The sequence below is a fragment of the Pygoscelis adeliae genome, unplaced genomic scaffold (assembly GCF_000699105.1).
Source record: "Pygoscelis adeliae isolate BGI_AS28 unplaced genomic scaffold, ASM69910v1 Scaffold45, whole genome shotgun sequence".
In the NCBI taxonomy this organism is placed as follows: domain Eukaryota; kingdom Metazoa; phylum Chordata; class Aves; order Sphenisciformes; family Spheniscidae; genus Pygoscelis; species Pygoscelis adeliae.
This window is the reverse complement of record NW_008825114.1, coordinates 11390146-11405336: the sequence shown is the minus strand read 5'-3', so window position 1 is coordinate 11405336 and position 15191 is coordinate 11390146. Positions and strand designations below refer to the sequence as shown.

At 40.2% G+C, this 15191-nt stretch overlaps 1 protein-coding gene across 1 annotated transcript in view; it reads right to left on the bottom strand.

Moving 5' to 3' along the window:
- The window catches only part of TLE4 (transducin-like enhancer of split 4), a 170455-nt gene that overhangs the window by 6355 nt on the left and 148909 nt on the right, over window positions 1–15191 (bottom strand). The window contains exons 8-14 of the mRNA XM_009328188.1: window positions 9259–9378; window positions 8654–8707; window positions 7852–8004; window positions 6491–6623; window positions 4831–5024; window positions 4560–4636; window positions 602–851 (exon numbers count right to left, since the gene is read on the bottom strand). Coding sequence (XP_009326463.1) covers window positions 602–851; window positions 4560–4636; window positions 4831–5024; window positions 6491–6623; window positions 7852–8004; window positions 8654–8707; window positions 9259–9378 — 981 coding nt within the window. The remainder of the gene's footprint in view (window positions 1–601; window positions 852–4559; window positions 4637–4830; window positions 5025–6490; window positions 6624–7851; window positions 8005–8653; window positions 8708–9258; window positions 9379–15191) is intronic.

The window sequence follows — 15191 nt, the reverse complement described above, 5'->3', positions numbered from 1 at the left end:
TATGTCTACATGTGCTGCACAGTTCTCATTTTACTGCCTCTGTAACAAGAAGCAACATCTTACCAAGAACAGGTAAATGACATGAGAAAAGCTGCTAACAATGGTTCATCTTGTTAGCACATTCAAATAATTTGTGAATAACACTCAGGGATATTTTTAATTGTCACATTAAGACAGGGCAATGCATTCACACATACACACAAACATAAAATACATGACACAATCTTCAAATATTCTCAGAGAATACAGCTGCAAGACAGCAATTTTTAGTATGATAGGATATCAAGCTTTAAGATTGCCAACAAATGTCAAAGTTTATAAACAATATTTGCTGTGCTGTCTTTGATCTTTCCCCCTACCAATACAATTTTAGGATATTAAAGATGTTTTGATTCACTGGGGGGAAAAACCCACAAGTACGACAGGGAACATACTTCAAACTCAGTTCTAAAAGATACAACAAAATTACAAATGAAATATCAAGCTTTGATACCAGTGACAGCACTCAAATAGCCACTGTTTTTTGTACCTTAATGGTATCATTTCAATCTTAACACAACCTGCTATCTTCTTCCACTGTCATATGCCACTGTTCACCTACCAGGCAGTCCAGCTGAGAGACAGGGCTCTTGTTGCCAGGGTGGCTGATGTCCCAGACTTTGACGCACCCCTTCCCACCCGTGTACACATGTCTCGTGGGGTTGCTGATGGTAACCGCACACACAACTTCCCCGTGGTTCAGAGTGTTGATCTGACGGGCATGGCGAGGGATTCCTGGACCGATGAGGGCATCAGGAGGGAAAGGAACCGGCTGCATCTGACCGTCTGCGCTTACATGAAATGAATATGCTCTGAGGGGAAAAAAAAGATTGGGGGCGATTTAAGAAGTTTTTCTTCAAGCCTATTTAAGAAAACAGAATTAAAGTTGTGATTCCACCGTGGGCATTCATTGTGCACTCAGCTCCTTTTGCAATCTTTTTAATAAGTGAAGAAGAAATTATTTATCTATCTAGAGCACGGCCCTCAAAGCATAAACTTCGGTACTCTTCTTTTTACATGGAAAGTCAAGCACCATCTACCAATCAAATGACCTTTTACAACTCCTGCAATGATGATTTCTGGTATGAGTGAGGATACACGATGCTACTCTTAAACTTGGGGCACAGGGAGACCACCGCATGCAGAGAAGGGAAGGAAGGTCAGGTCAGGGCTCCCCTGGAGGACAGAAATAGTTGGCTGGCTGCTGCAGAGCATGGCGGGTAGCTGAGTGCCAGGGGACATTTGATTGCTCCCTTACTGACTCTAATGTGCAAACTTCAGCTGTCCTGAACGCACCACGGGTCCCATGCCACTCAAGCAAAACTGCCCAGCACTGTACCTAAGGGTGCAGTGAAACCTCCACTGTCAAGGAGTTAAGTCCTCAAGGCACAGTTGCTGACATCTGACATGACAGACCAGCAAAAATGCACTGGAATATTTTTCCTTCTTTTGAGCTTGCTGTCATGGTTGCCTTCCACCCCCTTACAATATCTTTTTCTTTTTTTTCCTTTTTTTTTTTTTTTTGGTGTGGACCTGACACAACAACTACAAATCCCAATTTCTCTTGCCAGAATCAGGGCTCTCACTGAGAAAGAACGTGTAGTGTGACCGCCAGTTATGCCACCTGTGAATAACCTATCAACAACTTCATCTCAAAATATTTTCCAGGGAGAAGAGTTAGGTTGTGAAATTGTCTTATTCTGAGATGCTACCTGACACATCACATCTATTACAAGAGCACAAACTTTATAAGAGGGTTCACCTACACATACCAAGCTATGCTTAACGGAAGGCTTTAATTTCCTTAGACCTAAAAAATTGTCATAGTACTGATGAAAAATCCATTCTCACAATGGTGGGATGAAAAGAGCTCAAAATAAAAATCATTTTATGAGAATACTTAGGAAGATCACTTCCTTAATTGTTGCTTCAAAGTCACTGAAGAAGGCAGTCTTTGGAATTCAACTATTGAAGTTGTTATTTTAAATTCATAGTGCATTAACAGCAGAACAATAATTTTCAGTGGGACAAAATGCAACTGCATTTTCACTGTTCTGCCCTATTCCCAGAGCTTTACACACTCTTCTCATTCAGTGCTCTGTTTCTTGTTCTGGCAGGTCTGAGTGACAGATCATATCATCATTCACCATTTTTTGACATTAAACACATGCAGGAAAGGGTAGGACAGATTTCTGTGGTTGTCAGAAGCAGCAAACTGCCTATATGAATAGAATTAGGGTTCAATTATCACCGCAGAAATCTGAAATATCATCCTCGTTATCTCCCTAATTCCTGTTTGCTGCAGTAAGGTACTGAAAAAAGCAGCTGATGGTCACCTGAAACATCTAACAAAACAAGTGGAACTTCATTATCATCTTTTCTGATTTCTGTATGCAGTCACTCTCTGCAGAGCCATGTTGAGCACTGAGTGTATGATACTTTTATCAGCCAAAGTGATTTTTAGCATGCTTATAAAGTACACAGGGAACATATTTAAAAATTACAGAAATAAAGCTTAGATCTGGAGTGATCTGTGACTACATTATTCTCACTCTATTCATTACTCCATGCCAGCACATGTGATTAAACTGTTGCTCTGTTGCTTGGTTTGGTTTTGTGGTGGTTGAGTATTTGGGTTTTTTTTTCACTCTGGGAACTACCACTGCATGTTGCTTATCTGAAGTACTCTAAATATCTTACAAATACCTGACATTATAAATACCTAGCGAGCACTTTTTTCTTCTTTTCACACTAGCTACCTTTTCTATTTATATATTGTAGAATCCTCAGCGTTTTGGTATCTCTGCAAAATGAAAAGAGAGTTATGAGGGGCCAGATCCCTGATGTGCCGCATGCTGCCTGCTCCATTTCAACAGACACTCAACAGTGCAGAGGATTTACACAACTTTTGCTCTAAGGGAAGAGTAAATGAGAAAGCAACAATCCTGAATGATAGCTGTGAAAAGTACCGCACTTAAGATGAAGAAAAATCAATGCAATTATGCTAAAACAACCACAGATTTCAAAGGTTTCAGGTCTACAGCAGACAAATGACAGTTACATTTAAATGTTTAAAACAGTCACCAATACATCAACAACGTTCAAAAACCTTGGAGATGCGCCAGACTCAAACTGGTTTGATTTCAGTTTGCCTCACATTTTATTCCCCCCATCTCTAACATGAGTGAGGTGTGAGCAGGGATGTCTCTGCACCCCTGGTACTGCCGTTTCTCAGACCACAGCAAGCAAAGCCCGGTAGCGCCAGTCACTCTTCCTTCCAGGCGACCAACTCCACCAAGGATGAACTTGAACCCAGCCAACATTTGAACATTACGTCAAGACATTTCTAAGTGCCCACTGCATGTGTAGGATGAAGATCTGTGCCCCGCAGAATTTTTAACACAAGCAGCTGGTCCGGAAGCTGCTGCACACCAATTTCCAAACTTGCCTTATGCAGCCACATACTAGGGCAGTGCAACTAGCAGAAAGTCAACTTGAGGTGGTAACTGGTGTGTAAGATCTGAGAGAGCTGGACATGATTTATGATTTGTGTGACATATTATGTACAAGAGGAGTTACAGGCACTAGGACTGATGGCTTGTCACCATGATATGTTACTAATATTGCACGTCCGCAAGCTCACTGGCAGGTCAGTGTATGCATTTACTCACATGTATGCAAGTGTGTGACTACCCCCCAACTACTCCTCCACAAACATGTTCGTACATACGAGAGTGAGAGAAGAAATGGCACAAACATCCCCTGCCCTTCAGACTCTTCAGTACTAGCTGGTCACGGTTTCCCAAAAGTGTCACGCACGAAGTGGAACTTGAGGACCCTTACATAAAATATGGATCAATATGGTTTGCATCACTGTTTTATTTTTTCCCCTCTCTAACTCAAGAGGAATGTGAGCAGAGAGTTCTTCATATCTGTGTAATTCTTTTTCCGAGGCTCACAACACGCAAAGCCTGGTAGAGCAGGTCACCTTTTACGGTCACTTCCATCAAGGATGAATTTGAACATCATGAAACGATAGTTCTTTCCAGTATTCTCAATCAAACGAAACATTTCAATGTTCCTTTTTCTGCACAATGCTGTTTATAGCAGCTGATAAGTTTGCAAGTAATTGCAAGGCTTTTGTGAACAAGAAATCATTTTTTTAAACTGAGAAGCAGAGTACAGTAGAGATGGAAAGCCGAGATCCCATTCCAGTTTGCATTTTGACATGACCAACCAGTCAGATTCAACATGTAACACCTCAAAGTTCAGCTCCTTTTTCCATTTATTTCTGTCTCTTTTACTCTGTACCACCCAGTCCTTGTCAGCTGCTATTATTGTTCAAAACAAATTTACAAATGCAACTTTAAGATTAAACAGTGCTTCTCCTGCCCTTGCCAAATAGTTGTATTTATTCCTATTCACACAATAGTTTTCAGTAGCTAAGGGAAATTCCAACCAGCAAGGGAACACAACTTCAAAAGATGATTGACTTTTAAAGTTGAATGTTTGATACTCACGGTTTTCCTCCTGGGATGCCTGTGAGATTGGGAGGGATGCCTGGGACTCGCATGTGATGATGTGGATCAAAACCAACCTATAGTTTTCCACAAGCAAAACAAAAAGGTGTATTAAAGATGGAGTTAAGCAAAGGAAGACTGTTTAATTCATGTTCTCCATAGCATACTCCCTAAATTACAAAGAGACTGAATTAGATTTGTAAGACCTGGAGGTCTTACATTTAATACAAACTGCTCTCCAACACCAAATGCACTAGCGGCAAACACTTACCACTGGAGATCTCCCGTAAGCTGCCGCTGCTGCTGCTGCTGCAGCTGCTGCACTCATTTGAGGGGAAATATTGTGTAGACCAGCATAGGCAGCTCCAGGGCTGGTCAGCTCCCCGTTCATACCAGCATGTGGCACGATCCCAAACGGAGTAGGATAAGGACACGGCACCGCCATAGGTGTCCTTAAACCTGAAGCTATTGAGGGGAAAAAAAGAGAGAAGTCACACAGCCAGCCCAGACCCACCAGATGAAATGTGAGTTTGGCAAACAGACAAAAAAAAAAAAAAAACTTTAAAAAGAGCTTCTACTTCACCCTAATGATGAACTCCTTTTCAGCTAGTGGCAGTAGCTTGTTGGAAGTTCTTTGAATACTCAGCAGGTTTTCTGCATTATTTATGAACAAAGCCTGCAAACATAAACTGAGCATAAAACAGATTACCCTTTTTTTTATTAAAATAAAAATTGAAATTCTAATACTGTTACATGCTTTAGAGAATTAAGACCCTAGGTATAGGATTAGTGCATCTGTGCTTTGATCTGCTCCCTTTACTTTGGCCTTTCTTCTGGTAGTTAACAATGAGATTTTGCAACTCTTGCTGAAGGAAAATTCATTCTTTTAGATTAGTAAAAATCGCATCCGAAATATAAGCCTGAAATAGAATTAAAATATTCTCAGCATAGCAATATAATCATATTTAATAATCATGGCCCCATGGTAGCAATTTTTACATTTGCCATTGCCTAGCAAAAAATTCAAATAATATTACAAGCAAAATTATATTTAGTTGAAAATGTACCATGCTCCACACCTGCATCATTTTTCTTTCTACAGCTCCCCCCATACTTCTTTATCTTCTGCAAGTGAGTTAACATATAAAGTCAAATTCTGATCATAAGGCCATGTTTTGGTTTTATTCTGCAAAAATAAAACAGCAACAAAAGCTGCTAATGCAGACTGATTTTGGTGCACATATTACTACAGACTTTTGGACAGATACAAATTGTTGTCACAAAATGTACTCGAAAGACCGGTGTTTCTGCGTGTTCATGCAAATGTCAAACTATGGCATCATTAACAATGCGTGGTGTCCAATAATTCTGTTCTCCCCATGGACAAGGACTGTGCAGGAATAATTACTTGGCAATCACATGCACTTCATCACTTCCAAATTAGATTTTAGTAATCCACCGCTTTATTTCCAGAGTAATCAAATTACTACAATGGAGTTTCCTGCACTTCTTTTTTTTCTTTCATTTGATATTTATTGCCACAGATGCAAACTGTGAGTTAAGCACAGTCAAGAGAGAAACACGATTTGGGGAGAAACAGTTGGATAATGTGTTTTAAAACATAAACGAAAATGATCCTTTAAATCTTCTCTATACCAATGTAAACACATTCAGTAAATCAACGGTATAAAAAAGAACCAAAAAGTGTATCGAGAGAATATTCTGAAGAAATTTGGATTTTGGAAAAAAAAAAAAAAAAAAAAAAAAAAAAAAAAAAAATTATATACATGCTGTATTAAAGTGCTGAAGAACTAGCTCAGCATCCAGTTTAAGCAGCTGTAATATACTGCCTCGTCACTGTAGATTTAAATGGAGCCTGGTTAGGGACAAATGGCCACCGTTTCATACCATCGAAATATACAGACACTAACCTAGCGGGTCCACTCCTGGGGGTTTGCCAGGCACTGGTCTCAGTCCGGGAGTGGAGTTGCTGCCTGGAGTTGGGGCATCAGTCCGTGGAGTTGGGGTATTTGATTTAGACACAGGAGTGGTAGATTTCTCATTCTAATCACCAAAAAGGAGAAAGGAAGACAGTTTGTTAGTTATTTTACTTTTTTAGCTAGTGGTTGGAAAGAGAGCCAATGACAATCAGAGTGTGCGTGATTAGCGATATTTAGCTTTTACGTTTGGGTTTCAACAGTCCCTAGCAATGAAGAGAAGCTGCAGAGACACTGAAAAAGATGGAATGGCTTTGGGAATTAACTACAGCCTTCACAGCTTTCCTTGTTGGGGGCATCCGTATGATTCAGAATGAGGTCCGTGACTGGAAATCATCGCCATCTGACAACTACACATTGGCAGCATATGTGAAATCTGCTCATGGTGGACCTGCTCCCATCACTATTACGAGTTTCTGTGAGAGGCCACTGCTGGCTGGACAAGAGCAGCAGAAAAAAACCTCACAACTGACCAACAACTCATGCCCAAATGAGGTGCTGGAAGCACAGGATGGAGACAGTGATGGGTATGAAGTCAGGAACTGTGCAGTGCCGCTCTTGTGACAAGCTTGTTCATCAGACAAATCACTGACTCCCAGGCCTGAACCTGTCATTCCATCACCCTTCCTGAGCACTACATTCACTTTAAGCCTTCTTTTTATTTATTTTATTTTTTTAAATAATTGCGTACTCTGACCTGTGAAGAACTGAGAGGGGAGCTACCATGCAGCTCAGGAAGGTGATTAACTGTGGTCACAAATGGGAATGGAAAGAACACCCCCCACTTGCAGGCAGCTCTTTTTTTTTTGCATTGTGATTTGCAATACAAGTCAAGAAAGGCTCTTGTAAATGACAGATTACTTTTTAGATAGAAAATAAAAATTATTGTTGTTGTATATGGCCCAGTAATTCAAACAAAGCTAACAACCAAATCACATCCAAGCAGGGAACTGAATTTGCTATAAACCACAGTACAGGAAAACAGCTCAAGGAACCCCTGTGTACTCTTATTTATTCTCAGAATGACAGTTTTTCTTATGGGGGAGGAGAAAAACATCTCTATCATCTACCCACACCACCAGTGAAAATAACCTCTTCCTATCCCAAAAAAAGGCTGTGGACTTTCTCATTATTTTATTAAATTCCCTTGAAGAGATAACTGAAACAAATTTTAAATTGATGGTTCATAGTGCTTTACTGATAGCTGTGGAAATCCAAATTGTATCCAGACAGAAATCCGGTAAGCACGTGTTTCAGCATATGATCATGGGTCAGGAGCGTTCTGAAGCACTTACAAGGCTAAGTTCTTTGGATTTGGAGGAAGGAGTGCTGCTGGACGATGCAATAGACGCTGGACTAATTGGTGCATCTTTCTTCAGCAGTCGAGTCTTGTCCAAGCCATTCTCCCGTGGAGAGTGTGCTGGGCTCCCCCGGGGAGATGAAGGATCCTAAACATCAGTAACATGGGTTAGTATAAAAAATTCATACTAGCCACTAGTGCTTGTCTTGAGCAACTCTCACTTTGGAATGAAGATCTGTCATAAAAAGTGACATCTTCCTTCAGTCCTTAATTGATTTAGCTGATAAAATTGTAAAATCAAGATGGATAATGAAAGATAACTTTTTTTTTTTTTAAAGTAAGTCTTAAAATTTGATGCCATTAACCATGAAAAATAATGTTAAAAATCTACGGATATTGAAATAGGCAAGTAAATCTCATTTGTTAGGTGACAGACTGAAAAGGTTTGAGGCACTTGGCAGACCTGATAAAGTTCACAAATTAAGTCATGGCCAGAGTGAAAGAAAACACGGAGGCTGTTAGAAGCTGCATCCTATCTGCTGTGCTGGGCTGGCTTCAAGTATCTCAAGCAGACTTTTGGTTGAGACAAGAAACAAAAAGGTCCTTTGTAGAAAATAAGTGTTACAGATCTGATTTGCATTCTAAAGAAAGACGACCTGACTGGATTCCCTCAGGCATTTCAAGCTCCTTTATGAAGGCAAAGGCTGTAGTCTTATTCATATACCCAATATGCACAGAAACCACTGAAGACACCCACCACCACCACCGTAAGGTACAAAAACCACCATTGTGTATACCTCATTGGAAACATCAACGACCAAGTTGTCGTCACTCTTTTCACCATCGCTGTCCTGCAACGACAAATCACAATGTGTTAAAAACATTTAATATCCCAACGTCTCTTAAGTACTGAGAAAAAATAAACCAATGAAATGCAAGGCTGCTCACAACTATGCAACACAGCAATTACTTTTACCAAGCTTTATGTGGTAATAAAATTACAATATTTAGGTCACCTATAAGGCTCCTTCTTAACAGGTTGCCACGGCTATAGCATTCTTCCCTGTTTTCACATTGGTGAACAAGGACACAGGATGAAAATCCTCATCCAAAGTTGCACTGCACTGAGAAGTGGAGCCAAGCTCGAGCCCAGATCTACCAAGTCCCAGCCTAACTAATACTCAGTCCTCTTGTCACATGCCTTCCAGGTGCTCTGTATTTATACTGTTAAAAACACTATCAATCCTACACACCAAAACCTTCGACATAGCATAGATGTTAGAGGCAGACAGTAAGAACCTGTTAAAAATTTGACCCTCAATTTTAAAATTAGCTATGCATCAGGAATCAGGTGAAATTACAGAGGAACACTTAAGTTCAACAATGTAGAAAATTTACTCACATAACGAGCTGCTATTTCCTTCTCTTCTGTTTTCTGTTTTTTACTATCTGAAGAATAATCTGTTGAATTTCTGTGCTTTTCTGCTGTTCTGAAACTGGCTGAGGGAGATACAGAAGAGCTCTGCAGTCAGAAAAGAGATGGAGAAAACATCATCAGATGCTCATTCAAAACAGTGGTTCATTTGTCACTATCCCTAAATACAACTTAACCTGATAATATGATTTGGACTTGTTCTCACAGACAGCTCTTTGGGTTTTAACCAGTGATAGCTACCCCACAAGGGTCTTGTATTAAAAGTGCACAATGCATTGTGAGAGACACAGATAAAGGCGATCAGCCGACGGATCATAGCTGCTATCTGCAGTGTCAATGGAACGAATGCAGAGCTACTTTGGACCATTTTATGAATACTGTGCATTGGCCTGGTTTTGGCTTGTTTCCTCTACAAATATGCAGGGTTAAATCAATACTCCCAGAAGAGGGGGGCGGGTGTGTGTGTGTATGTTTGCCTGTGTAAATCAAGAAGAACAAAGTGGTTCAAGGTTAAGTCACACTTCAGCAAACATTTGAATGAAGATTTCTAGCAAAGAAAGAAGCAGGCTTCTGAACAGTCTCGCAGCAGGAAAGAACAGGGGAAGACACCTAAACTCATTTTATTTTGGCGCCTTTTACAATTACAGGCTGTGCCTGCAGTAGATGGAAACACAACGCAGTGGCTCAGGGAGTCTCTTGCCGTTCTGCAGCCCTCACTTAGTAATGATCCTTAAAGAGTACGCATATGGGACAGGAGAGAAAGGAGGATAGTATGTACGTTATGCACTGTCATCCAACAATTCTGCTCCACTCCTTTAAACAAGGCAGGCAACATTTATCAACTCCTGCCATACTTCCAGAGCTTGGTGGAGCCTGTGTCTTGGTATACAAAAAAGGAAGTAATAAAAGATGCAAAGTTCCCTCTGGGATTGATTTTAGCAGCGGCAGCAACTTTTGGCCCTAGTTCAAGAAAGCATTTAAGCATGCACTAAACTTTATCTCACACTGAAGCCAACGGTTGAACGTACGTAAGTAAGGATGTGTTCAGGCATTTTGTGGAATTGGAGCTGACAGGAATGAAGATGAAAGTAATTCTCAGTTGAAACCCTGCTGACTGTTTCTCTCTCTCTGTCCTCCTTATATAAGGAGGTGAGAGGAATAACAACCAAAGAAGTCCTTACTGCCAAATTTTAGACCCTCCCATTCATCCAGAAACACTGTTTTTGGGGTTCTTCGTCCACGCACTATGGACAGCTGTTGCTCTGCATAAAACTATACAACACAGCAATTTGATTTTGGAGTTTTCAGTGCATGCCTCCCTAGATTTATTTTATAGCTGCTACCAGGAACGCAAACCAAGAAATTAGCATTTACATTATGCAACTTCTGTTTCATCGCTATTACCTAATTTCTTCTTTTCCTTAACTTATTACACCACAAACTTCCGGTAAGGATTAAGAACACTTAACCACAGAAGTTAAACTGTGGTAGTTGCCCAAGTCACATGAGAGAACATTTCTCCCTGCTGGGACATTCAGGTCCTCCTTTCCACTTCTCTAAAATTTCCAATTCTTGTCAACAGCAGCTCAGATTAATGAGTGGCGGAATTTGCAGAAATCTTCCATCTTTTTGATTGGTAGTTGTTAATTACCCTCTAAGTACACTGAGTGGAAATAAAAATTTTAGAACAAAGCTAGTGCTGAACACAGCCTGTGCCTTTCCCATTTGACTGCCTGCTTGCCTATGTGTCTCTCTCTCCCTGACAGTGTAAAATAGGTAGACAAGGATTTCCTATCCTGAGCAAATACATCTTAAAACATGTTCACTGATTTAGCTTTAAAGCAGATCATTAATCAACTATTATAGTAAATGACACAAATTAAAAATGTTATTTTTTGCTCTGAAGAGACAACACATGTTAAGACATTTGGAGACAATACTGGCAGTAGGCACAGAAGCCCTTAAAATAAAGGCCAAGTAGAAATGCAACATTAAATGAACTGATGGCTTGAAAAGTGTATTTGTTTACTGCAACAATATAGCATAGTCTTTTGCAAAAGATTTTAATGCTATGCTGCTATTACATTTATATTCATTTACAATTTGGGAGGCAGTAGCTTGTAATGTGAATTCAATTCATTATTTCTCAACTTCACCCTACAGAAAGCAATTTGCTTTAAAACGAAGAAAAATAATCACCAGTAAACTACAAATTAGAGTGGTGTCTAAAGAATTAAAGTAAACTAGAAACTACTGCGCTTATTTGAATAGAAATATTTATTTTCATAAATTTGAAACCATATAGTTTCATTTTTCACAATCTAGTTAGCTATGTGCTATAGATACCATTTGAATCTTTGATTTCACTGCTTAATAAAGTAATAAATTAAAGCTCCCTACTAGAATGATAAAGTAGCTAATTATCACTAGCACATAAAGGATGAGCACCACATTGGGCATTGGGGCAATGCACACTGCCTAAGGGTTTCATTGCTTCAAAGGTGGATCAGACCTGATACCAATATGAAAAGATCTTGCTGCGGTATCTCACCTGACATTAGCAGAAAAACAGAGACAACTCACCTATTGACAGCAGGAAGAATCTCATTTCCCAAACTGAAATTTGGCCAGTGTACTAGGGCTAACATTATTTTGCCTCAAGAGTCAATTACTACAGAACAATTCTAAACATTCTCACTTTTAACTGTCCTACCCCTTTCGTTGCATGGAGCCAGTCAATCAATACCCCTGCAGTACTAGCTTCTTTTCCCTTCAACATGTAATGCACCTGACACATAAAGATCTCTGACTTGTGGGATCTCTGGTACTGGTGCTGACAGATCTAAATTTTTCTCTTATGCTAAGTAATAAAGATATGTCATGTACATAGTCAATGAGCTATGGTCTAGATCTTCCTATGGACCTAATGCCTACTATTTTCAGTGTATGAGGGACAATATTATTATCCATACTGAGTTTCCACTATTGTTTGCAATAGCTGTTCAGCCTATAAACACTTGTAAGGATCTATCTTCAGTGAGAAATATCAGCATGTAACAATGTCCTCATGGTTTCCACTGACATCAGATTCCTACACATAATCCTGTACCCACCCACACCTTGGTCCCTGAGTGTGCAAGTCTACATACTCCAAGAGAGGTCCTGATATTTGCAGACCATGGAAGAAAGCCTCCATCAAAGCACACTGTTTAGTTGTCAGACTCTGCCTTGTTCCTTGATTAAAACATCGGTGCTCTCCTAACAGCTGCCTTTAAGAAGCTGGAATAGGATAGCTACTTAGAGAAATTAAGCAATTCAGCATTATGACTTAGCAGGCTATAACTTAATGGGCCGAAGTCCTCATTTTAGTAACTATTAAAATTTATAGAGAAATAAAGTCTTTTCACACTGCTGTTTTCTTCAATAAAATGTGTTCATCTACTAGAGAGTAGCATTTTCCTGCTAACCTACGCGGAGTTTGCTCACATAAAATAATTAGATCAGACATAGGAAAAAATACTCTTTGGCGAAAGTAGGTTATATTTAGTTTCTGTTTTAGCAAAACATAACGGTTTTTCATATTCTGCTTAGGTAGAACATTTTTATTCATGTTAAGTACACCACAAAATGCTGACAAAAAGCAACTGAACATATACATTTATAGAAAGGCTGAGTACGTTGCCTTGTTCACATAATTTGCTAAGAAAGTGGAACAGTGTGTTTCTAGTGCTGCACCCACAGTATCTTTTGCACTAGGCTGTAAAGCATGGCATGCTATGCTTCAGTCTCTGTTTTGGGCAGTGCTAAGTGAAAAGATCTCCCACCACATGGACCACTCTGTTCTCTCTCCAACATAGGCAGGGCGCTGCTCCTGGTGGAGTACCGGTGCAACACGTGCAAATTAAATGAACATAAAGAGGGCCATATAAGCCCCTTACACAGCCATAAAATTCTCACCGGTTAACAAGGCAAACATCGGCGTGCTCTCTACCTATTTGGGATAATTAATACTTCAAATTGCTCAGAAAAGAAAAAAAAAAATAACCATTTTACCCCCAGCTTCCAGTGGAAGTTACTTGCATTAACATAGATGACTCACACTGTAACATGGCAGAAAAGAAATCAATATGGTCAGATTGCACAGCCATCCAACTGCTCTCAAATCCTGCAAGCTTCAAATCCTGCAAGCTCCAACTCCCCATATGCTAGCTCCTGCAGACGAAGACCTGGCCCGAGCAGACTAAGTGATAATTAAATGAAATCAGCGTTAAAAGTAATGACTAGAGATGACAGGATGAAAAGCCCTCCCACAAGATAAAGCTGGTTAACTCTATAAAGCATTCACGAATATGACCATTCCCCAGCGTACCCTTACTACTATGCCAAAATGATGTATTTGGAGTGTAATAATTAAAACAATAATTTCCAACAAAGTGGGAATTATGAGATAATTGACCATCCTGAAGTATTAAGCAAACTGCAGTAAAAGCCAAGGATGCTCAACGCTAAGGTCAATTACGCTATAATTATCTGAATGATATTATTGCTGTTATAAAGTCTGCTGAAAGTATAAAAGAAACTATAAAATTGGATACAATACACATCACAGGGAAACAACCAGGCAGTAATGCTGCTTGGTTGGCTGGTGCCAGTGTTATAGATGGACATACCAGCGCCAGAGCCTGGACACAGGCACTGCTCCAGGCTTAGGCCTGGAGCACTTAGCTCTCTAAGATAAAACCATATGCTTAAATCAGAAACGCAGTGCCGGGGGAGGGGGTGGAGGGGGGGAGGGGACGACACCCACAAAAGAGTGCTACGACTTCTGACACGCCAGGGACGACACAGAGACCACTCTGGTGCGTAACGAGTGGTACGAGGTGGGAGAGGTCCCACCAGAGAGGTGACAGGACAGGGCATAAGAAACACCCGGGCAAGAGGAAGGGGCAGTCCAGTGTAGCCACCGAGACACTGTGCCCAGGGAGAAAAACTGTAACCAAGAGCTCCCACACAGCAAACCTTCTGCATGGCTCTAACTGTAAGGCAACACCCATCTGCCTAAAAAAATGCATTCATTTACATACACCTGTAGGCACAGGTACATTACTTTTATTAAACTGAAGGAGATGGGTGTGAAACACTGTGGGCTGCTCTATAAACACCATATGGAGTGTCTGCACAGTGCTCCTGAGGTCACCCACACCTACAATGCTACTATGGCTTTTTGTTGTTGTTGTTGTTGTTGTTATTACTACTACTACTATTATTGCTATTACTAAATCCCAGCATCCACCTTGCCTCACAAATTTTGTGCTCTTTGCTTTAATTTCCAACATCCCGCCTTTGCTGTCCTTACTTAGGCAAGAGGGTTTTCCTTATCATGCCTTTTCCTTTAGGTATATGCAAGTGGGTCGTGATCAGGCTGGCGCAGTCAGACAGTACAGACAGCCTGGAGTGCATCTCTTCCAAAATGGCTGACCAAAGAAGGGGAGGCTGATAGCCAAGTATTGTTCCCATGTATATCACCAGTCACAGCAAACTTTTTTAGTATTTTCACCTCCCCCTTTTCCAACTTGTTTCTCTACTTACCCAGATTGAAACCCAACTTCCACTCAGCCATACCATGATAATTTTTCTTTTTTTTGTCTCAGTTACTGCCTTTTCCCTGTAGCTGCATTTTCAGACACCAGACAATCTCAGTAATCGTTAGTGAAAAATGCCACTAACTAGCTAGCGAAGATACAGAACAAAGCTGGTTCTAATATCACATGACCCTGTCTGAGCTAACTGGATTGAGTTTAGTAATCAAGCGTGTGATAATTATTTTTAATACAAACTATGATTAAAATGCAAACTTTGAAGTTTTATATAGCATTTTTACCCACTAATTAACTTCACTA